The following is a 26,078-nucleotide window of genomic DNA, read 5'->3' on the forward strand; positions in this document are numbered from 1 at the left end:
TCATAATCTGCTACATAAACAATAAGCTGTGTCACATCTTGTTTGCCCTTTTCCACAGAGTTCAAGCTGGACAAGTAACATCCTTCATCAGTGACAAAAAAATTAATAAATCCTCGTGGTGAAGAAGCATGCATTGGAGTCATGCAGAAAAAAAGCCCTAGTCTAAAACTCTTTTACAGCTTTCACTGTCCATAGGGACCCTTAATGACTGCAGGCCCGAAAAACTTGAGAATAGCAAAGAATTAAACTAGGTGTCAGACAGCGATGTTATAGAGTAGCAATTATATTTTCCTTTGTCAGGCTTTAATGAGATAAACAGGGAGTAAGAGGTCTGTCTCCATTGGGAACTTGTTTTTATCCACTAGCACAGCTTTTTCTAGCTGTCTTTAACAACACATCCTCAAAGCTAAACAACAGGATTGGTCTTTTGCCAGTGACTTCCAAAACGACGTACATGAAGCACTAACAGTCACAATTTTAAATACGTGGTTAAAGTTGTGAAACACAACTACAAAAAAACTGTGTGGTTAGGTTAAGGGAAGAAAAATACTTGGTTAAGTTCAGGGAAAAGATCATGGTTTTAAAATAAGGATGTCTGTTATGTTGACTTTTGGTTTCAACAGGAACAGAACGGCTGCCTCCTGGGTGAAAGTCCTGTGTTTGTTTGACCTGGCCACAACCATCTCAATATGTGGACTTTGTTGGTCTTTATACTATGTCACCTGACTTCTTCCTTTGCCCCCGTCATACAACAGAAACTACAGGTCGACATCTAAACACATATATATAAACAATAAACATAAAATATGGGTCGTATAAGCTGCTCACATGCCTGGTGGCATCAGGGAGAAATGTGGCGAGGCAAGGACGAACATTAAGGCGACAAAAGTCCAAGTTGGGGAGCAGGAGGGGTGGTGGATGGGTCCAACAAACACTGACTTTCACCCAAGAGAGCGGTGTCGCATCCTGTAAGATTCTAAAGCCAAACCCTGTTCTGTTTTCCTAAACCTAACCACTTCATTTTGCTGCCGAAACCCAACTATGTGCGTTTGTTGTTGAAGAAAAAAAAAAAACATCAATTTACGGTGTCGTACCAACATCTATGTAAACGTTAAATTTCCTGTGAAAACGGAAGTGTGTCTTGAAAGAAGACAATGCATGTAACAGGCAGAACTTGACACCATGTCCCAGAACATCAACAACCAACACACCCAGGGTACCTTGCATGTCATATGTGGATGTGGAAAGTCCATGACCAAAATGTCAATATGTGACTGGCTGGAGTGAGAATGTGTTGGTTTTTGCATTAGGGCAGGCCGGTTTTAAATACATGTACCCTAACAAATTGAAAATGTGAACATAAACATTTTGAATTGAATCTGCCAGGTTAATTAAATTCTGCTGTTTATTGCATTCAGTATACCAGGGTCCAGTTGCATAAAATAAACCTTGTATTTGTCTTAAATAGAATTTTAAGTCAGTCTTGTTATAGACACTTAAATTTGCCTGTTGCATAAAGCCACCCTATAACTGATTAATGTAAAACTGACTTAGACAACCTGTCGCTCAATGTATTATGAGTGAAGTAAGACATTTCACAGGCAAGAAAAAAGTGGTGGATGCAAGTGTGACACGTAGGGGCAGAGTTTTTAACACACTGGTAGCACCACTGGTAACACCATTGATTAGCTCAGTATGACAGTTGATGAAATACCACTGTCAGTGTTACTGTATCTGCAGTTCATGTGTTTGCAGCGCTTGGGGCCTTAATTCTATGGTGTGTGTGTGTGCCACCTTACTTATACTTTGTATCGCATTTGTGATCATCTCGTACGCCATTCCCTATTCAACTCGCTAGTTCAGGGTCAGACGTTGCGCTAGACTTTTTCGTCGCCGGTCATTTTGACCAACAAGGTCATAAAAATCCGGTCATAATCTATTTATACTTGTCATTTTAATTTTCGTTTTTAAATGATTATAAAGATATTCAAAGACATTTAGTTTTCATTCGTTCGTTTTTAATAAATCCAACAAGCAAGTTATAAAGTGTGCATTAACAAGGACATGAAGGAAAAGATGAACAGACATCCACACACCCGTGCCATTAGGCTTCGCCCTGGACACACCGGACGGCACTAACGCGTCAGGTGTGTCCAGGGCGTTATGTAGTCATGCCTGTAGGCTTGGCGACACAAAATTAAAATTGTAATGAAGTTATGCACTGTTGTGTTATTTTAAATTATAAACACGGTATTTTCTCCTCACGTTCCTCAGTACATGTTGTTGTTATTTTATTTTGAAAATTGGCCAGATTCTCTCGTCTTTTCTGTGTCCGACTTCCTGTTTGATACGATCCGCTTGATCCAGCTTGACAGAAGCGCTCGCAGCTCCCATGAAAAATAGACCAGATGCCGAACTGCTGCCTCTACTCCACAGGCGCTCCGCTCTGCTCAGCCAACAATAACGTTACACATGACGAATTGTTTGCTGGTGAAAATCTTGATATTGGTTTGGGGACAATGGCATGGTGGGATAGCTAACGTGTGTTGATAGTAAATGTTGTCAAATTATATTTACTGTTTGTCAACCATAGGTAATGTTAGTGACTTTGAATCTTGCTAACCTTACATTAGCTTTCTGGTTCATATCTGAGCCGAAGGGTTCTATGTGCTGACTGGACTAGAAATGTCCCTAGCTGCATATTAAGTTTGTAGCCTGTGGCTATTATGCGCCATATTTGGTTCATTTTCCTGTGTCAGTGCTGCCTCCTCCTGTCAGACAACAGCATTGATGCCATTGCTCAAGCTTAGCCAGGGGTGTAGGGCCAACTTTCCTCCCTCAAATTAAGTCAGTCTTAATATTTATGCAATAGACAGACATCTAAGTTTATGTAACTGGCCCTAGGTGATCATTTTCGACAAAAAGTCTTGTATATGTGAGGCTTTTCATTTCAAAAGCAGTCCAAGACAGATAAAGAATCATAAAAGGAGATAAAACTTGACAAATAAATCAACAAAAAAGGTTTAACAAAAATAACAGGAAAAATAGTAAGAACTTGCAAGCATAAAATAAAGCTAAGAAAAAGCCCTCACATTTTTGAGATGGTGCCGATTTTGCTAGCGAGAGGCCAGTGTCATCTGGCACTGTGCCTGCACATACTGTGATGAGTGAATATGTATCTGGAGTCGCTGATATTTCACAGCCTCAAATATTAATAAAACATTGCAGTGCATGTGTGACATACACGTTTCATCATCCATCACCTGCAAGAATACATGAAACATTAATAACGTATGACTTCATTAGCATGCAATACAGCCTCGAAAAACTTGAAAACTGTTTTTGCATGTGCTTTGTTTTTGTCTGAATTTTTGTTATGGACTATATTGATGGAAAAATATTTAATGAGAAGAGGAGAAAGTAACAACACACAACCAAACAACCATATTATGCGCAGAAACTCACATATGCACATTTCATTCAAGTGTTGGCATTTCCATTTAATGGTAATATATAACACTCAACCTCATCTGAATGGCTGAAAACTAACATTTCTAAAATATGATTTACCTACTGTATGTTTCCTTGAGTAGACATCATTAAAGTCAATCCCATGATGCAACGCCTCAGGAAATATATGCCTCTGCTTTTACTTGCAATGCCTTTCCTGACAGAGTACATTACTTGGATGTTTGAGCTGGCTTTAAAATGTGGAAATCTATTCATGTGTTCATCGTGATATTCCGGGCACAGGATCTGATTTAATGTTACTGACCAGGACCACATTCCTCAATAATGATTGCTCTTAGATGTAAAAAGTCTTCCTATAAAAGATAAGTATGATCCTATGAGAGTCTGTTTATTACCTATGTGCATTTTTGAAAGCAGCACATCAAGAACTTTTTGGTGGAGCTGTCTATCCTTCAACATAACCCCCAGTTGACATACCAGCTCACTTTCTGTGTAGTAAAGCAGCTAAAATGATTGGAAAAGCATGATATTGTTGATTTAAATCACAACATCAAGCAATAAGATGGCACGAAGGAGAAATAAATGGAATACTATATTATTTAGTGCAATAAACAATAATATTGTTAGCATATAGTGAACAGTTGGCGCCGTATAGTAAAACTGTTGTCTCCTGTAGAGAAAAATGGGCACTGCAAATACAAAATATAATAAATAATATAATATAATATAATATAATATAAGATAAGATAATATAAAATAATAATATAAAAAAAACTGCTTATATTATTTATCTAAATTTTATATATACATACTGACATATTATATTAAATTTGTGTAGAGGTTTTTTTTTTTTTTTTTTGTGAAATGTTCTCGCATATGAAAAAAAAAAAAATCACAGAATCTAATAAGTGCCCAAATAAAAATGACCAGGAAATCATCTGCGGCCACTCTTGTGTTGAATGAATGATGAATTTCTGAATTTCTGCTCTGGGTCTGATATTTTTAATATCAGTTATATTTGGGGAAAAAAATTAACATGGCTAACCTTGTATGAAGTAGTTCCCTCACAATAACTGGCTGATTTCCAAGGTCCGACAGGCTCTAATTGATCTTTAACTGATAGTTAAAAACAAAACAAATCCATGCACTGTGCCATCTACTTCCAGTGCATATGTGTGTGACTCCCAGACTGACCTACGACTTAAACAGACTGAAAGACTGAATGTTTCTTTCATTCAGTCGGGTAACAATATTCCAACTGTACTATAACATGGTAATATTTAAAGGCAAGCCACACCATCTATACTTCAGTCATTAGATGTTTTATGTCACACGGCCCGTAGATTTGTAGCAGCTTAAGAGCTCATCACCACGATTTAACCAGGAGAAAATAACTGCTTCAGTGAGTTGATTGGCTTGTTTTGCAAGTTCCCAATGTCAGAAGTGAGCTTGGTTAAAGCTCCATTCAGAAGGGAAAAAAACACTGCAGCACACATCCAGGATGTGAAATTGGATCGCTTAATTTAAATTGTGAAGTATTAATCCAAACCTATTTATATACCTGCAATTTTGTCTACTTTCTTCTCCCTGGTTAATTGCCAAAAGCTAATGAATACATACATAACCAAGAGGACTAATGCACTACATTATATTGGGTGGTATAAGCTAAGTCAGTCATGCAGGTAAGACTGAGGTACATGTAACTGCATTCTGAATACAAACAACATACACTGAGACAGTCAAAAATAAAGCATGAAAAACAGCAAGGCCAGATTACTGTCCGTAATAGACAAAAAGCCTAATTCTTGCCGATGTATTAAGTGGACATGAATGAAAGCTTTTACTGTGTTTTAGTCATAGCAGACACTTCAACTGGTCTTCACTCTATAATCAAGTGATTTTTTTTAGCATAAATTGAACACTGTCCTTCTTTAATTTAAGAAATAAATAAAGCAAGGGCTTGCCTATTTAGAAAACCATTAGAGCATTGCTGCTAATTACATCCACGCTAATGACGGTATCCACACAGAATATCTTGACTTGTTAGTCAAAATAACAAGTATTGAGAACGTGCAGGACATCAGGTTGTTAAAAGAAAGGGTAATTATGTACTGAAAAATATATACAGTACAGGCCAAAAGTTTGGACACACCTTCTCATTCAATGCGTTTTCTTTATTTTCATGACTATTTACATTGTAGATTCTCACTGAAGGCATCAAAACTATGAATGAACACGTGGAGTTATGTACTTAACAAAAAAAGGTGAAATAACTGAAAACATGTTTTATATTCTAGTTTCTTCAAAATAGCCACCCTTTGCTCTGATTACTGCTTTGCACACTCTTGGCATTCTCTCCATGAGCTTCAAGAGGTAGTCACCTGAAATGGTTTCCACTTCACAGGTGTGCCTTATCAGGGTTAATTAGTGGAATTTCTTGCTTTATCAATGGGGTTGGGACCATCAGTTGTGTTGTGCAGAAGTCAGGTTAATACACAGCCGACAGCCCTATTGGACAACTGTTAAAATTCATATTATGGCAAGAACCAATCAGCTAACTAAAGAAAAACGAGTGGCCATCATTACTTTAAGAAATGAAGGTCAGTCAGTCCGGTAAATTGCAAAAACTTTAAATGTGTCCCCAAGTGGAGTCGCAAAAACCATCAAGCGCTACAACGAAACTGGCACACATGAGGACCGACCCAGGAAAGGAAGACCAAGAGTCACCTCTGCTTCTGAGGATAAGTTCATCCGAGTCACCAGCCTCAGAAATCGCAAGTTAACAGCAGCTCAGATCAGAGACCAGATGAATGCCACACAGAGTTCTAGCAGCAGACCCATCTCTAGAACAACTGTTAAGAGGAGACTGCGCGAATCAGGTCTTCATGGTCAAAGAGCTGCTAGGAAACCACTGCTAAGGAGAGGCAACAAGCAGAAGAGATTTGTTTGGGCCAAGAAACACAAGGAATGGACATTAGACCAGTGGAAATCTGTGCTTTGGTCTGATGAGTCCAAATTTGAGATCTTTGTTTCCAACCGCCGTGTCTTTGTGAGACGCAGAAAAGGTGAACAGATGGATTCCACATGCCTGGTTCCCACTGTGAAGCATGGAGGAGGAGGTGTGATGGTGTGGGGGTGTTTTGCTGGTGACACTGTTGGGGATTTATTCAAAATTGAAGGCACACTGAACCAGCACGGCTACCACAGCATCCTGCAGCGACATGCCATCCCATCCGGTTTGCGTTTAGTTGGACCATCATTTATTTTTCAACAGGACAATGACCCCAAACACACCTCCAGGCTGTGTAAGGGCTATTTGACCAAGAAGGAGAGTGATGGAGTGCTGCGGCAGATGACCTGGCCTCCACAGTCACCGGACCTGAACCCAATCGAGATGGTTTGGGGTGAGCTGGACCGCAGAGTGAAGGCAAAGGGGCCAACAAGTGCTAAACACCTCTGGGAACTCCTTCAAGACTGTTGGAAAACCATTTCAGGTGACTACCTCTTGAAGCTCATGGAGAGAATGCCAAGAGTGTGCAAAGCAGTAATCAGAGCAAAGGGTGGCTATTTTGAAGAAACTAGAATATAAAACATGTTTTCAGTTATTTCACCTTTTTTTGTTAAGTACATAACTCCACATGTGTTCATTCATAGTTTTGATGCCTTCAGTGAGAATCTACAATGTAAATAGTCATGAAAATAAAGAAAACGCATTGAATGAGAAGGTGTGTCCAAACTTTTGGCCTGTACTGTATACACTCAACATCATCATCATCCCTCAGCAACAACAACAAGTTATTGCTGTGCTTCCATGCGCCTGGTCATGAGTCCTGTGAGTGATATGCACTCCGATCTGGGATAGCAAGTCAATCACTGTCAGGCTGAGATGAAGAGTAAAGTATCTCCTGCATAGCTTAGTGCTTGGCCATTGTGTATTAGCCCACAACCACAGTCAGAAGAAACAGTATGCTAAACAGCTGCAGGCGCTGATCTTTTTGTTCGAGCAGAAGCAACGCAGCAGGAGTCTGCTTAAGACCTTTTGACTGAGTGACATAAATAATAAACTGCGATGAGATAATGGAGTTTGGCAGTGAAAATGGCATAAACAACTGTCGAGGAAATGTATCTCTGTTTTTTACATTTGGCTAGCATTAAATAAAGTCTCTGGTAAGTTTGAATGTAAGCTAGAATGAATAGTGTTGGCCCTGTTTCCAACAAACACAGTCGGTATGGTACCTTTGGAACCAAAGATAACCCTTCAGACACAGAGTTGCCACCCGTCCTGTTTTTCCCAGAATTGTTCTCTTTTTTCATCAGCTGTCCCGGGGAAAAAAAAAAATCTCTCCGGGGACACAATTTGTCCCGTTTTTTGGGGAAAATGCAGCAGCAGGCCAAGGAGTCCATCCAGAACGACGCATAGTGCGTCCAAATTCACACCTGCTCTTCTCTATGGTTTTTCTCCGCGACCGTGCGTCATAGCGAGAAGCCACGCATATCACGTGAAACAGCGGAATCGTAGCTTTCCGAATGTTTTCACAGCGAAAAAAAATGATAAAGTTACACTAAAATGATGTATAACAGAGCTTTCATACAGCTTTGCACACACATTACTCTTGGATGGATTACTCGCGAATGCAGGCTCGCACAGAAATGCCACGCATATCACATGAAAGCGCAGGACCAGAGCTTTCCTATGATACCACACACATCATTGTGCTGTCATCCGGTTTTCAAGATGCAAATATCTCCATATTGTCCAGATGACACTCCATCAAACTTTGTATGACAAGACCAGCCACTTCACCCTTGTGCACCCAGACAACTGCAGCCTAATTATGCATGCTGACAGGGCCGTAGTCACCATATACATTGAGGGGGACACGTGCCCCCCACCAATGCCCAATTTTTTTTTTTTTTTACTGCAATCAAAGTGGCAAATATTATCTTGGAGGACATCATTGCACTTGGGTGACTATTTTTCTATGATCTTAGATGTAAATATTGCATGTTTCTTTCAGATAAAACACATTTTTGACTTGTGAATGAGTCAATGGAATTTCTTGCAATAATGAAAAATACTGTCAATCATGTCTGCCTGGCACAAACCACATGTTTTGGACAGCTGTGAAGTGACAGAATGTCCCATCATCATGGTTCTTATATTGCCAGATTCCAGAGAGTCTCCTTTCTTCATATATGGCAGAATATGTCAACTTCCAACTTGCTATGGTGAGATACATGTAAAAATGTAAGAATTTAGTAACACAGATTTGTTTTTTTCATTGATATAAAAATTAATATAAAATACAGGCACATAGAAGAACATGGAATGATGGCAAATCTGGTCTCCTATGTCCGAATTTCATGTTCATTGGTCAGTCTGAACTAGTAATAATGGCCGAACCCTCCGCCTCAAACATTTGGTCGAGTGTCCCTTTTTTTCAGAAATCCAAGGTGGCAACCCTATTCAGACATGGTACCTAGACCCTAGCGTTTCCACTGCAAACAGTACTCTTAAATGTGGGTGGGGTTGTTGTCACTCACTGCTCCGTCGAGCACTCACTGTATTTCCTCATTACTGGTGACATAGGTGGAAGTCTGCCTCTTGTTTTTGGGGTTGCATGCTGACATTTACAGAACAAAATAAAATAGGCTGCAGTGAGAGTCTCTATCGATGAGATATTTAAAATTTTGTGCATTTAGTCCCTTTTTTTCTCTGAGTGAGGACTGGGATATATGCTGTTAATATATATAAATACACAATATATAAAGATCCACTGATTACTTAAAGTGTCTGCCGTGTGAAACTAATTGAATGGTCAAAGTTGTCATAGTGAAATTTAAGGACTATTAACGGATTCACGTCGTCAGCTCATGCATTGAGTAACATTGCAAGTAAACGTTCATCCTTAAAAGTCGCCGGTTATTTTTTCTCCAACTCCAGCTGCTGCAAGAAGCAGCAAAACATAATTTCATTTTATAGGTACAGTAAACTCTCCAGGGTATGAACAGTGGTTACATGAGCTTCAAAACCAGCCACAATTCAGCCCTGAGCAGAGTGACCGTCCCTTGATGACCAATCGACGGACTGCAGTGTTGACAGCTCAACATTTTAGTACCAGATCTGTTAAACAGGTACCCCAACAGAGGGGTGACCAAAAATGGGGACGGTACAGAACAGTTCCATTGGTACCATCCACAACTTTTCACAGTGGAAACGGGAAAATACAGCGTGCCAAACTGAACTGTTCAGTACCATACTGCTCGCTGGAAAAGGGGCTTTATAGTCGGGATGGGCAAACGATCAAAATTCATTATTCGATCATCAAAAAAATTAACTATCAATTATCGATTAATTGATAAGCGAGTATTTCAAAAGAGAGAAAACAAAAGAGTGCAGTGCAGACTGTCCCCGCAAGAGAGCGCAGCTGCCCCAGTTTTGAGCTTCAAACCCCCAGGCCAAAGAGGAAGAATGGCGCGCATGCGCAATTCACCCCTGGGTGTTTACAACCGTTGCCAGCCAGAGTTACAGGCTTCAGTTTTCAGCAAAACCTCCGTCTTTCAATGGCGTAGTGTTTTCAGAGGCCTCAAGGGAAGCCGCCAAGGCTTTGGAGAGTGATGAGAGCCTCCGTCTGTTTCTGATTTTTTGCCTGGCATAGGTCCGGCGGGGGTCTCGTAGGCCCCTCGCTGGACCTATGCCAGGCATTGTAGGGGAAACACTGCGACTATTGATCAAAATTATTTGTGATCGATCAAAAGCCTTAACAATCAATCATCGATAATCGAAAATTGATGCCCATCCCTACTTTATAGGCCGTAAGGTGAATCAGAAAAAGTCTTACAGGAACTGATTTCTGCTCCGACATCTGGGGACTACACGATCTTTACTTCATAAAAAAAAAATCGATACACGTTCAGCTAATCAGCGGGAGTTCGTAGCTCATAACCCCGCAAGAGTCCTGTGATCGGGGTCGTAATTCGGCACTTGTTTGGTCTGAGCGTATTGATCAGTTCCGCCTGAGCGTAATGAGATTTGGTACGCAAGTGGTGGCACGGCCGTCACGTGATTGCGCTACACCAATAAGGTACCCGCATTTCGTGTCACCATGGTTTCATTCAGCAGAGGAAAACAGACCCGGAAGTCCTCAAAAGTGAGTAGAAATGAGCTGAAACAGCGCTATTCACATCGTCGTGTCCATGAAACACGGTGAACTAAGCAAAAATGTCTTAAAACACATTTGATTCAATACCTGGGCATAACCGACGTATTATTACATTGACAGCATAGCTACAGAAGACGAGAACGGCCATGTATTTTTTTATTTTTTTGTGTGCAGTTATCTCATGATAACGACTTATTATTTCATTATCTCGATATAACAAAGATTGTTTTCCCGTGATAATTGTCAAGTCTGATGATTGTGCACTGGTTAATGTGATCGTCTTGATTTCAGCCTACAAGAGCTGCCGTGGTCCTGCTAGATGCCTCCTGCTGCTTGCTGTTATCATTAGTCACACTTCTACTGTTATTATACACGTATGATTATTGTCACATACCGTAGGCTATATTTCCAAATAGTCGCCGGGTGGCATACAGCCGCCGGGCACCTAATAGCCGCTGGGGGTTTGCCCCCATTTTGCGTATTAAACGCTGGGGCGTTATTATTTCCTCATTCATTGCCTCAAGGAGGGACAGCCATGCAGGCAGGGAGAGAGCAGCTCGCGAGGGCTGCTCTCTCCCTGCCTGCAGGGCTGAGGGACTGTTTGCGCTTTAACGCACGGGTCGGTGGTGAAGTGGTGCGCATGACTCATGCTACGGACGGACAGACGGACGGACAGCCACGTATCTAAAACAGGTAATACATCTGGCTACATCTTTCCTACATCAAATATCCATGATCACTTACACTCACGTGCGTAAAAGCGCACACAATTCCTTGTCCTCTCACCGCGGATGCTGTGATCTGATGGTCTGGTACTCATAGCCCACTCTTATAAGACCCAATAATAATAATAATAATAATAATAACAATAAGCTACTGTGGACCTATATGCCATGCCTTTTAATGAAATTACCAGAGGAGTTTTAGATATGTGGTTGTCTGTCCGTCCGTCTGTCCGTCCATAGCACGAGTCATGTGCGCCACTTCACCACCGACCCGTGCGTTAAAGCGCAAACAGTCCCTCAGCCCTGCAGGCAGGGAGAGAGCAGCCCTCGCGAGCTGCTCTCTCCCTGCCTGCATGGCTGTCCCTCCTTGAGGCAATGAATGAGGAAATAATAACGCCCCAGCGTTTAATACGCAAAATGGGGGCAAACCCCCAGCGGCTATTAGGTGCCTGGCGGCTGTATGCCACCCGGCGACTATTTGGAAATATAGCCTGCGGTATGTGACAATAATCATATGTGTATAATAACAGTAGAAGTGTGACTAATGATAACAGCAAGCAGCAGGAGGCATCTAGCAGGACCACGGCAGCTCTTGTAGGCTGAAATCACGATGATCACATTAACCAGTGCACAATCATCAGACTTGACAATTATCACGGGAAAACAATCTTTGTTATATCGAGGTAACAAAATAATAAGTCATTATCACGAGATAACAGTGCACACAAAAAATAAAAAAATACATGGCCGTTCTCGTCTTCTGTAGCTATGCTGTCAATGTAATAATACGTCGGTTATGCCCAGGTATTGAATCAAATGTGTTTTAAGACATTTTTGCTTAGTTCACCTTATTGTCTATTTGTCTCATCGTGTTTCATGGACACGGCGATGTGAATAGCGCTGCTTCAGCTCATTTCTACTCACTTTTGAGGACTTCCGGGTCTGTTTCACTCTGCTGAATGAAACCATGGCGACACAAAATGCAGATACCTTATTGGTGTAGCGCGATCAAGTGACGGCCATGCCACCACTCGCATACCAAATCTCATTACGCTCAGGCGGAACTGATCAATACGCTCAGACGGAACAAGTGCCGAATTACGACCCCGATCACAGGACTCTCGCGGGGTTATGAGCTATGAACTCCCGCTGATTAGCTGAACATGTATCAATCTTTTTTATGAAGTAAAAATCGTGTAGTCCCCAGATGTCGGAACGAGATGAAACAGTAACTGTGTTCACCTAACGGCCTATTAGTGAGTTTGTATCTTATCAGAATAAGGCCCAATCCCAATACCCCGTCCACCACTCACTATGTCACCGCGTTGGTTACATTCAGGCATAAATTACTATTTTAAACAGGAAGCTGCAAGCCATCTACATTTCCAACCGGCATCTACAATGGAGTCTCCGGTTGAGTTCATCCTACCTACTGCGTTTGCTGTATTCATCATGCTTCGTTTGATGAACGACAGACGACAGGGGACTTCTGCTAGCTAGCTAGCTAGCTAACCAGCTAACATTACAAGGCAGCATAGTTATACGAGCTGGCGTGTTATTGTAATGTGAAAAATCTGACAATTTTGCAGAAGAGGACAGATAACAGACACCAGATAGTGCGAGCTAGCTAGCTAGCTAACAAGCAACCTAGCGACAGTAACGTTAGCTATGTATGAACTTTTTTCCCCGTCTCTTGCTCGGTGGTAGCCATGGCGACATCTACCCCTCGCTGGCAAGTCAGCATCTGAAATCCCTCGCTCCGAAGGGCTAGTTTCATACCCACTACCCCTCATTATGCCCCCTACCCCTACACGCAAAAAGAAAGTGGGACACCCCTACCCCTCGCAGGAACGCGCCAAGGGGTAGGACTAAGGGGGGGTATTGGGACAGACCCTAACTGCATGGTGTTTAAGAGATCTAAGCTCAGGTAAAAGTCATTTAAAGCCTAATTTGCAGGTTGGAGACCATGGTGAATAAATGTGTAGGTAAATGATGTAGAAACTTGATTAAAACAAAAAACAAAAACATATACACACTACAGTGACTTTTGGGGTCGTTTTGTGAGAGAATTTTGCTTCCGCATCTAAAAACCCACTAACTGGAAGTGACGTAGCATAAGGGAGTCCGGCAGAGTTCGACTGAGTGTATCATTAATAAACATGGATCCCAGTACTAGTTTTGAGACTGAAGAGGTTGAAAATGTACATTCATATGCATATGACGGCCCACAGGCTTATACTTATGAGCTTGCTAGGCGCCCAAGAGACCAGGAACAGATCAGGGTTAGGAGAAATAACGGCCACAGGAGAGAAATAGAGCTGTGGTGCCAGTGGAGAACTGGCAGGTGTCTTGGTGTTCACATCACAACATTAAGTTTGCCATCACGTATCAGGTTATAACAAAGCTACCAATAGTTCTGCCAGTATTAGATAACTAATGCTATTTACCCATACAGAAACTAATGCGCAAATATCAGCTTGTATCAGATGTATCTTGCTATGCGTGTTATAACTCCGCATTACAGTGTATTCACGTCCGCAGGGGAGAGGGAAAGAGAGAGAGAGATACGAAGATTTCCTGATAATTTTTTGTATGATAGGTGCTTGTGTGGGAACTGCCAGGCCATGTCCTCAGCTGTGGAGAGTATGTGCTGCAGGGAGGTGGATACCTTCTAGGCTCTGGTGGAGAAACTGACCCCCAGACCAGACATAACATGTCTCACACTGCCCATCAACCCTCACGCCACCCGCTGCTGTCTCAAACACGGAGGACTCCCTCTCCGCGGAGCCCGTCCACCCCACACATACCCCCGAGGCTCGGGTCTCCAAGGCGCGGGGCCGCGAGCCTCGAGGGTATGTGCGAGGGCGGGCGGGCTCCGGCAGGAACATAATCCTCCTGTCCAAAATGAGCACTGCACACCACCGCGTTTTTGGTCATAGATGAAGCCGTGAAATCGCGCTTCTTCACCTGCACAAAACGCACCCAGGCACGAAAACTAACTCCACTCCTTTTTCTGTCCGGAAAACGGTGGACTCGATGTCCTGACAGACTCGAGTTTGCGCAACCTGCAGAAACACAATAATTCGGCATAATCACAAATGGGGAAATGCACTGTTAACAACCGAAAAAAATACTAACTCACAAGTTTACTACCGCTCAGACTCACTACCACCTACTACTGCGCATTGGACAGAGGCAGGGTCAAAGACGCAGAGTCCCTCTCGTGAAGAGCCACTTTTTCCTCTGAATTTGTGCCCTTATGTCATGTAAACCATAATACATTCTGAATTAACTTCTCATACGGTAATTTTCAGACAAGGTTATGTATATTTTTAAAAAAAATTTAACCTGCAAGCTGCACTTTAAGTAAAATGCTAATAAGCTTGCCAGAATGCATTTGATGGGATATCTGAATACGAATACAGTACATCTGGAATGTATTTTTTTTTCTGCAGAAAAAATCAATGCAAATAGACTTTGTTGACACTAGATCAATGAAATATATGAAATATGAAATATACAAAGAACTTTGTAAAGCATCTTGTGACATAACAGTGGTTGGCAATGACTTTACAGACCCACTTGATGCTTGTCTGCTATTTGACGTGAAATCATAATCACAGAACTTCTCTTTTCACTTTTTCTTAATATTTCTCTGTATAGCTGCAGTCACCATCTTTATATTTGCCATAAATTGACTGTGGAGCCGTGTAACAGATGCAGAGAAGTAGAATGCCGTATCTTTCTGTTGAAGGACCATGGCAAAAATTCACAAAAATGACCAAACTGTCACAGACCATAAAAATAATATTTTCCAAACCTCTAAATAATGCACATATAGAATCTGTGGTCCTGTACCTGGGCAATTTTCTTTCTCCAGGCAGAACATTGTTTTTCCTTGTCATGAAATAGTACCAGTGCAAGACTTGGATGCTGTTGGGAAATCAAGCCCACCTGAGTTTATGATAGGACCGTGTGTTTCTTACCCTGCCAATGATCCTGGGGAAGGGAGCTCTCTGGTTCTCAGTTACAATCATAGGAGGGACCAGCAGGGATCTCTTAGATCTGAATGGCAGTGTCTGGCCAACACCCAGGATATCCTAAAACACAAAGATGAAAAACCATACTGTTAAACTTTGAAACAGCAATCCTTTACATTTTATGTCTTGCCAAGCCGCACTGTGAAGTGTTCTCCTGTGTTGTACTTGTTAACATGTTGTTAGCCATTTACCCTGAACCCCATAGAGGATGCATTAAAAACACACACAGCAAGTGGTAATGTCTGCATTTTGAAATGTTGAGAAAATGTTAAAATAAGCTACACGTTTGGAGTGATTCCCAAGTCCAATGGCAGAGCGGTAGGTACTATAAGGAATACGAAGATTCACTTTAATTCATTCAGCCAATATGTTAAATAAGGACGGGAGAGAGAAGCAACAAAGATAAAATAGTAAAGCAAGAGCAACTGAGACAAAGGGATGGTAAAACTGAAGAAATAAGAGATGACATGGTTTTGGCAGAGTAGTTGTGTTGTTCATGCAGAAAAAGCCAATCTGAAATGTTATTTTTGCTCTTGAGAGCACAATAGCATAATCTAATTTCATCTTCCATCCTCCTGCTGCTGTCAACAAAGACGTGGTTGTTACTGTATAATACAGCGAGAGATCCCCCCCCTCTCTTCTTCACTTTCAGATCTTTGATACAGTTAGGCCCCCTCTGCTTGGATGGTGATGATAATAATGTCTGTCACTGACACCATGAACAGGAAGCTGGAATCCTGGCTGCTAACATGGAGGTGATGACCTCGCGGGGAGGACAGGCTGCTGACTGTCTGCATACCTGGACACGAGCCGAGGAGGGACAACAAACACACACACATACACATAGCACTACAAAAAATGTCCACAAAACATGCTTATGCTTTGTTAGACACACTGAAATTAAAATAAAAACTACTTGATGTAATTTACTTCAATTTATATCATTTAACATACATTTCAATGAACCACATTTTGCCTTACATCCTGTAAATTTAATTTTGCCCTCAGTCTGGCTCTGTTTATGTCTTTCACAACCTACTACCCGGAGATACAATTACAGCTTCACAAGCAGTGCGGCACTGTTCAGTGATGCATCCCGATCTCCCAAAATAATCACAAGTCGGGTCAGAGGGAAAGCCATTTACCTGCACATAGGGCTAATCTGCCGACTGAGAAGGTGACAAAGGAAAACAACCATAAAAGGTCTTTGAGATTCACTTTTTCAGCACAAAAGCCACGGCAAGTTATATCTACTAGTTTCTTTTTTTAAAAGGTAAAAAAAGGATTTTTGGGCATTTTGATGCTTTATTGTGATGGTGAGAATGACACAAAAGGAGAGAGAGAGGGGTAGACCTGCAGCAAAGGGTCCTGGGCCAGACTCAAACCATCGACGCTGCCCGGGACTCAGCCTTAATCGTGTGTGCTCTAACCCGTCAGCTGCCAGGGCACCCATTATCAGCTAGTCTTAATAGTTTAGGCATCATTCTATTGGGTAAAGTCTATCTTATATTGATGGTAATCATACTGCAAGGTTCAAACATGAGTACAGAAAGGTACTGTTATCCAAGCAAATGATCATGCGTAACTTCTATACAGACTACAGCAAGTAACTCAATTCACTTGCCCTATAACAGTTTGCCTCTGATCTGGCAAAACTATTTCAACTGAAACACACACACACACACACACACACACACACACACACACACACAAAGTGGGAGAAACTAGAGTGTATAATGTGCGTCATTGGTGATTAGCCCCTGCTGCTTTTCTTCTCATACATTTCTCTTTTTTTCACTCTCAGCAGGGAACTCCTCACTGATATCACGTTTATTGTAAAGCCTCCATTCTTCACCCAGTAAACGCTGTATTTAGTATGATTGATCCGGGGATATTAATCACTTGCTTAAAGACTTTTTTCCTGCTACAGCATACATATATGCTCTGTAAGTTTATGTCCATGCTCATCTTTGAGACAATTACAGTACCCAAAAGAAAGAAAGGTTTACATCTTTTTGTGTCAGGATAGCACCCTGTGTCTTTGCACCTACCAGTCAGAGAGCCATACATGGTAAAGTAGGTGAGGTTATTTCGGGCACCCCTGCTTCCAGAAGTTCTACAAGTAAGTCCAATTCATTTTCCCCATAGATAAAGTCACATGACTCGAAGTTGGAGCTCTTTTACAGTGTGAATCAGTGTGAAACTCTTCCCAATAAATCATCAGTACATAAAATTTAGAACTGCTTTTAAAAATATCTGGTTCTTTGATGAAAAACCAAAGGAACGAGTTGTTGTATATAAAAACTTTCAAGGAAGATAATAACTACAACTCCCTAGAGATGCAGCGTGTAGCACTAATAGCAAGTGAAAGCTAAGGATGAGATTGACAACACTGAAATTACATTACTGCACCTTAAATCAAGTCATGTTTAAATCCTGGTATGAATTGCCCAACTATGGCACTGTGTTATTTCTCAACTGTAAAGACAGTGTTTTAATGTGCTCTGATTCACACCTTTAAACGACCTCTTCTCCAGGGCAACGGCAGCTGAGGCTCATTGGTGTTGCTGTGTTTTGACTTCTCCAGCATGTCAAAATGATGGGAAAAAACACGATTTCTCAGAAACGGAGGTGAAATAATTAAAACTGGTGTACATAGCATAATCCTATAGGGCTGTTCCATTATCTGTGAGAGTCCTATGTTTCTGTGAAAAGTAACAATAAGGAGACTGTTTGAAGACCAAGCTGGAAAGGAAGTGCCCTGTATTCTGAATATTCTGTAGGCTATGCTCTGTATTCAATACAGAAAGAAGGAAAACATTTCCAGGAACCAGCAGCCCTCCCACTTTGCAATTAGCCAAAAATGTTTCGTACAGCAAAGGAAATCTTTGCATTGAGCAGTGAGGTCAGCGCTGACTCATAGGGAGACAGTCACTCTGACCAACAACCAGACAGCAGTCTGCTACAGACTTTGAACATGTTAGTTTTTCTGCTAAAGCTACTCATCTAACTCACAAACACGAATACTCATCTGGTGGTTTGTCTTGGTATGCTGAACTAGCAACCAAACTAACACCCATCAGGGAAAGTGCATTTCTAACTTCAGTGTGCAACCTAGTAAGTTAATTAGCTTGATTAGCTACTTCATGTCATTTTAGTCTGATCATTCATTCAATCTTTATTTACATTTCGAGGGATAATTTTTTTCTGTTGATGCAAAGGTCAGTGCAAAAAAATCAAGGAAGTGACAATACATACATGAGGGTAGATGGAAACGGGAGTATAGACAAAACGAAACAAACAATCTTGAGGAATCATTGAGGGTATGCCCTCATTTGCAATGTTGACAGTATAATTTAAACAAAATAAAACACAGAAAAACACTAGAAAACAAATAAACAAAACAGAACACAGACACTTAGGGACTTGGGTTGGGAACTGGAGGGTCGTCTGTTCGAGTCCCTGTCCGGACCAAAATATGGAGCGTGGACTGGTGGCTGGAGAGGTGCCAGTTCACCTCCTGGGCACTGCCGAGGTGCCCTTGAGCAAGGCACCAAACCCCCCAACCGCTCGGGGCGCCTCACCAAGGGCAGCCCCCTCACTCTGACATCTCTCCACATTGTGCATGTATAGGTCCTGTTTGTGCATGTGTGTGTCTTTCAGACCTGTGTGTAATTGACAAGCAAGAGTGAAAACATTGAATTTCTCCTCAGGGGGATTAATAAAAGTAAATAAACTTAAACTTAAACCTAAAACTTAAAGCAGAGTAGTTTATAATTATGGTTTTAAATTGACCTACAGGTTCAAGCGTGGTAACTCTGAATGTGTGTTTTTAATTGTTCCAAGTGTCTACAGCACAACAACTCAAGTCAGTTTCCCCAAACTCAGTGCTTGCATGTGGGACTTCAAGCATTAGCCACTTGAACGAGTTGTATAATGACTACGGGACCAGTTTAATAAAGAAGTGATAAATGAAGGCATGTTGCCATTTAGGGCTCTGTGAACAAAAGAAACCAATGCCTATCACATCTTATTGTTAGGGATGGCTGCTCAACCTTTTCACGCAAGATGCAACGATGAGTAGAGTAATGGTTACCGGTAATACATCCTAGGGCAAAGTGATAAACAGAGTCTGGGGTTTAAGAGGCAGAGGTGTGTCTATAGAGAACATCACGGTAATCCAAAACAGATAAGAAAATGGCTTCAATTATGCACTACTACTGAGCACAGGAATATTTACTCTATTTCTGTGCAAATATAAAAAAAAAAATTGTCGTAGCTCGTTGACAAGTGTGTCAGTGTCAAATTTAAATATAACTTTTGAATCACAGAAAAATACCAAAATATTTATCCTCCTGAGACCCTCTCATTACTATGACCATTCAGAATAGTAATAACCAAACTGCTGCCTTACCATTCATTACCACACATCGTATACCAATGATTTAGCCAGTTTTTCTGTGTGAGCTTGTTTATTTTGTCTTTCTTCCCACTGCCAGGGCTTCGACATTGAAATGATCCTCCAGGGGGCTTTGCTGAAAAAGAGCATTTTCTGTTATTTTCCGAAAGACCTTTTTCTTCCTTGATGATAAAAAACACTATACCAAAAAAGAAAAATATCACTTTGACTGTATTTTTGACAGTAAAGAGATAACTAAATGTGATTTCAGTTGGACCATAGTGAACCTTCCTCACACTAATCTAATTGGCCCCATGTGACCACAGTCCATTGTCCACGCAAAGGCAATCACTGCCTAAATGTTGAGCAAAATGACAGAACAATGTGAGTGAAAGAAACAACACAGAAACGAACCCAGTCGTTGAGCCCTGGATAGGATGACAACACAGTTTCAATATGAAAGGGAAAATACCGACCTGAGGTTTCTGTGGTTTCATTTGCAATGCAAATAGTCTCTTTTGTCCTTCATCTTTTATAGCCTACTGTACAACCCTTTATTGACGATGTGCACTGCACAGGGCTGTGGTTGTGTGTGTGTGTGTGTGTGTGTGTGTGTGTGTGTGTGTATGCAGGGGATTGTTTGCGTGTTTACTGTTCACACTCCTGTTCTTGGCTGACAGGGACTCTGGCACCACTCTCACCCTGTCAGAATGACGGAAAGAGAACAGGTAAGAGGGAAAAAAACGGAGCCATTTGTTTACAGCACAGTGCCGACACTCAGACAGAGAGGGCAACAGCAAACACTCACACCACTAACCGTCTCACCCACCACCCCCCTCCTAGCTACAAAGGTCAGAGAGAACACAATGACACAGTAATCATAAACACAACCCGACCAGAACAAACCAAAGACACACCGAGCAGTCTCTGAAATGGCCACTCTTATCAGACCCACTGGCGGATGACCTTCCAAATGTCAAAGACAGAAATCTGAAACTGGACCTGAAGCGGTTAAACAGAACGCTGCACAAAGCTGTGAGAGATTATAGGATCTATTTTGTGTCTAAAGAGCACAGGCAGTGGTGTGTGTACATGTATGCGACCAGTTCGCATGAGGGTTGATGGACTTTTAAGCACTGCCTGTAAAAAATCCGGCCTGAGTCTGAAGCCAGGGGATGAGTGCATCAATCCCATCATGCACAGGTCTCAGCTGTGTGATATTTGTGAAGGAGGGGAAGAAGAGCTGTGAGGCAAACAGGCACCATGAGGTAATTTTAGTGGCTGAATGTGGGGACTGGTGACAGGGGTTAGGGCTGTGACAGATCATGCCGTCAAATCCACGTCTTCACTGAGCTGCGATATAGCGGATATGGAAAGGGAGTGATGGCACTTGAAAACCTATCAATGTTCTGCAGGTGGATCAAAAGAGCGAGACGCACTGACAGGTGTGTTCAGTTGGACACAGAGACGTTTGTCTTGTTCGTAGAGGACAGCTCGTCCCGGGGTATTTTAGAAAAAGGCAACTTGCAGCTCTACTTTCCATACTTGCACCTTTTTACCTGCCACATTGCAGCTTTACCTCTTTCTTTTCTCACACTTAGCAATAGCTGCTCTTCACACTTTTTCTCTCCGCAGTCTGCATGTGTGATGAATAGTGTTCGTACAGCTCGGTGACACCATAAGAGAAGGAAGCCATGAATCTTTAATGTGTCCTGTTCATAAATTACTGCCGCACCATCAACCCTGATCCAGCCTTAATACATTTGCTTCTCTCTCTGTCTCTCAAATGATCATTAGGGCATTTCAGTGTACTGAGTTGAAAGTGTCATGGCAAGATAGAAAGTCTTGTTGAGAAGATCTGAATATATTTGACCAACCAGACTGGAGGACACGTGTAGCATTTATAGCTTTTACATGCATATTTACTCTACTACAGTACAGTAAATATGTGTATAGTTGTGTGTGTGTCCCTGCATGTGCGAGGGAGAGAAAGATGGAGCTTTTGTCATTGTCATCTGAGCGCAGAGTTACTGTGGCAGTAAAGTCACGTCCTTGTCCATTCTGCCATTTTCACTCTCAATGCTATATTGAGAAGTGTCATTACTCATTCCTGACAATGTGTGGGAGACATGGTGAGAAATGGATAATATCAAGGCCAGCATCGGCCACTGGTGACAGGGATGGACAGCTATTCAGTGTGGAATAAACTCTTGGATATGCAGCCAGGTCATGCAATCAATCAGTCCTAATACACAGCTAAGCTCATCTATGTTAGTCAGCAGTATCTATGTGTAAAATCTTTCCAAGGTAACCATTAGCTAGTAGTTGGCTATGCTTTTTAACTGAGCTAAATTGGCATCATTTAATGTCAGACAACTGTTATCAAAAAAGGCCTGACTCAACGTACATGTTTTGATTTACAGAATGAGTGCAGGGTTTTCTGATTCTTGCTAGCTTTAGCTTTACTGTACATTTTTGTACAAACATACAGTAGACCACATCCTCCCCAGAAAAGAAGTAGAAAAGTGTGGACCTTGCCAGCCCACTCATGGTGCGTTCAGTACAACTTGGAAAAACATCCTCTCATGTTAAAATGGTTCAAACAGCTGTCCAACTCGATTTACAGTATGGAAATAGGGACAGATATCGCAACTGAAGGGGACATGTAACCCATTTATCCCTTGTCGACCCCTGTCCTTGTGTGCCTTCATATAAGAGCAAGTGTTCTCAGACCATTTTTCATTTCCTCTGGAAGTGATCTTGTAGTTTTGCGTTATTTCTAAAACAAAATAAGATAATAGGTTATTAGAGAGTCAAAACTTTTACTAGCCTGGTTCCAGACCATAGACCCCGCCCACTCAACTGAGTAGGCTTGCATTACTGGTCTGGCATACTTCAATGAATTTGCGATTTATCTCATCCAAACGCTGGACGGACCAATGAACGCCGGGGGTCTAGCGATTAGCCAATCAGCGCCACGCTGATGTCAAGCTGTACGCCGGTGGGTAACTTTTGAGGATAGCAACAATGGCAACCGCTACAGATCCTACAGACACCATTAACAATGCTATTGAGGTATTTCGCCACTACTCGCGTTAATGGAGGACCAAATTAAGGAAGCTGCTAAACTGGATTTAACAGCGATGCACAAGGGTTAAATCCCCTGCGGTGGGTCACACATAACATGTTGACATAACATGATCCCGTCCTGCCAGCTGTCCCTTTTATACAGACCTTGTTTAGGTGCTGTTACTACCTCCAATGGCGGTTTAAAGGCAAGACAACTCTGTAATCCCATTCCAGACTTATATGTTTTGTACAGAATGACAAGGCAGCATAACAGCGTTATGGAAGTGTTAAACGGGCTATAGACTGTGGCAACGCCTCACAGACAGCTTGTCACTTAAAGCGACCACACCCTTAGTAAAATTTAAACAGGTGAGTTATAAAAAAAAAAAATTAATTCCCCTACAAATTTTCTACGGAGACCAAAACCTTTTTTTGTACCAGGCTGTAAACATCTATATTTCTGTTGTGACATTGGACATTTTAACATGGGGGTCTGTGGGGAAAGACTCTTTCCTGGAGCCAGCTTGGTGTTGACAGCACAATGTGTCTGTATGTGTGTGTGTCACACACTGTTAAAGTATAATCAACAAAGCATAAACACTTTTCATCTTAGTCAAGCAGAATGCAGTGAGACACTGATGACTAATGGTTATTTCAAATATTCAATTAGCTCATTTAATTAATACTGTGCCAAAGTGATTATATGTGTGTGTACAATCGCACCTGCAGATAGTGGGGAGAGTGCACGGAAAATAATCCAGACACAACTGTTTCAAACCAGGCTCATTATAAAATGATGTCATGCAAAACTGCGCCTATTAGACGTACGTTTACCTAATTGCACAAACACTGGGCACAATAATTGTTTATTGTATAAATTGCTTTCATATTACATGGTTCAGACAGTGCTATATGCAATGTCATGTTAAAAAACAATACAGCAACAACTTAACTTATCAAGTGTTCTTAGTATATGAAAAAAAATGTACATCTGTGATAGGGATGTCAGAGGTTGACCGCTGAGAAGACTATTGAATGGTAACACATGTCGGTCTGTAGGTTAATTTTGCTGCTCTTCAGTTTACTGCACTGCACTCCAACTTGGTCTAGCAGGAGACAGACAGGTGACTTGCTGCGTTAACATATGAAAGCATAGTGCTAAAGTAGTTAACATTGTGTAACTGTTTTTTTGCAGCCCAGCTAGCTAGTGCCAACCTGGCCTGGCCGGTGCGCTGTGCAGAGTGGTCAAGACTAATGTTAGCTTACCAGTGGAAACCGGAGGATGAGCACTAGGTTTCCACATGTTATGGTGGCTAGCTGGTTGTCTGTCGGCAAAGCTAAGAAAAAGAAATTAAAAGGAAACACATTTACATTGAAAGCCATTAAAATTTCACCAGCTTTAAAAGGATGGTGCGGTGCTGGAAGGAGCGCCACACCAAAAGGCCTCTTGTATATCACCTCATTTTGCCACTGGTTTATCTATCAGTCAATATGGGTGTCAGCTATCTAAAGCACAATTAACCTAAATGGACATCCTAAATCTGTAATATGTCAGTGTGGGTGTCGAAGTTTTGACAACTGTGTTTTGAGTTTATCAGCCATTAGCACTGTAGAGAGGCATTTAATCTGTACAGTATTTATACTCATTTCTGTTACCGTTGGTGTAATATTACAGCACTTTTGAGTATCAAGAAACTTCTCCATTTCTTCCTCTTAAAACCAATTTCTAAAATAATTTCTTTGTTATCCTCTGCTGACCTGAAAAAGTCATCCATGTGATGATCCATGTTTCCCTTGACTTCCATCACAGTCAGACGTTTCTCTCATCTGCGGCTGATACAGCACCCAGAAGGGAGGCTTTTAACTAAATCTAAGAGACCTGAGCATCATTTTCATAATCTAATTTTAGCTCTTCTACTTCACTTGTCACCTAATTTTAGGATCTATTCCAAAATTTGAACAATACTACTTATATTCTTGACCCTACAGGCTCCTAAAAGCCAAATTGGAGCCTGACCGCAATACACAGTGTGGCACTAATTGATAAGCTGGACCTGGGAATGGTGTAAAAATTATGCTTTACTTCTCTGAAAAATGATCACTGGCTGAAAAATGATGGGCTGCTCGGTTATCATTTTCAATCATGATAATCAAAGCACCATTAGGCAGAAGGTCTTATCAAAATGTAGTTTACTGTCATCTTCACTGCTAAATACCATTTCACATGCTTCCCTTTGTACTCTCTGATTTTAGTATTTATCTGATGTGAGACAAAGCATTGTTACAATTAGCACAGCTGTTTTTGAATAATGCACATCAATAATTGAGAGGTAAAGGTTTGTTTTGCTGCTCTTGTAAGTTAATATGACGTTAAACCTTTTGGTTTCCTCTCCAGAACTTGCTCCCACGCATGAAAGCTAGAAAAAATGTGTAAGTTAGCAGATATATTTAAACCATTTCACCAAAAGATGGAGGAGCCGATGCAAAAACCGACAAACAATAGACAAAGGCAGTAAACAGAATTAACAAATGACAGCTACAGAACAAGCTAAAGAGCCATGGCGTGAGTGGGATGGAGACAGAGAGAGGAAGATTATTTGTGTTGTGAGGTACAATGTGAGATGTTGTGCTGTGGTTGCAAGATGTCACGTCTTAGTCATCCCCAGAAAGCCTTACTAAACATTGAATGCTTGGTTAAAGAAAATCTATTTGCTGTTGCAGGATGAGGATTTTGCTCAGGATGCAATATTACGTTTCATTCAGTGCCCGCAAATGCATGAAACATAACAAAAGCAAAATAAATAGGCTTTTGGACTCAGATTATTTTGCCTCTTATCAGTTGTTACATTTGAATGGTGCCTGTCAATGCCCCCTGAAGGTAAGAAAATGTTCTGCATAGCTGTTGTTCTGCACAACGCAACCAAAATAACACAGAACAATACACACAAACAATTCCATATCTTGGAGCATGCATTTGTTAAATTGAAATGCATTCCTCCATTAATTCATATATTGATCGATTGAAAAAAAAAAAAAAAAGAAGGGGGGGGGGGGGATAAATTACTCTTTGAATCCAGAGTTTTGCGCATAATAAGAATCATTCATCAGCTGTCTCTCTCCCTCTGGGCCTGTGTTACAGCAAAACTAACAGCTCGCGCAAAGGAATTAAAAAGTGATTCTCTCCACCTTCGCTCAAAGCACTTATCAATTA

General features: G+C 41.4%; 1 protein-coding gene across 1 annotated transcript in view; it reads right to left on the reverse strand.

Annotated features, from left to right (window-relative positions):
• The window catches only part of cdh13 (cadherin 13, H-cadherin (heart)), a 476,360-nt gene that overhangs the window by 276,166 nt on the left and 174,116 nt on the right, over positions 1-26,078 (reverse strand). The window contains exon 4 of the mRNA XM_033635485.2: positions 15,346-15,459. Within this exon, the coding sequence (XP_033491376.1) occupies positions 15,346-15,459 (114 nt within the window). The remainder of the gene's footprint in view (positions 1-15,345; positions 15,460-26,078) is intronic.

Source organism: Epinephelus lanceolatus, chromosome 5 (genome assembly GCF_041903045.1).
Source record: "Epinephelus lanceolatus isolate andai-2023 chromosome 5, ASM4190304v1, whole genome shotgun sequence".
NCBI lineage: Eukaryota > Metazoa > Chordata > Actinopteri > Perciformes > Serranidae > Epinephelus > Epinephelus lanceolatus.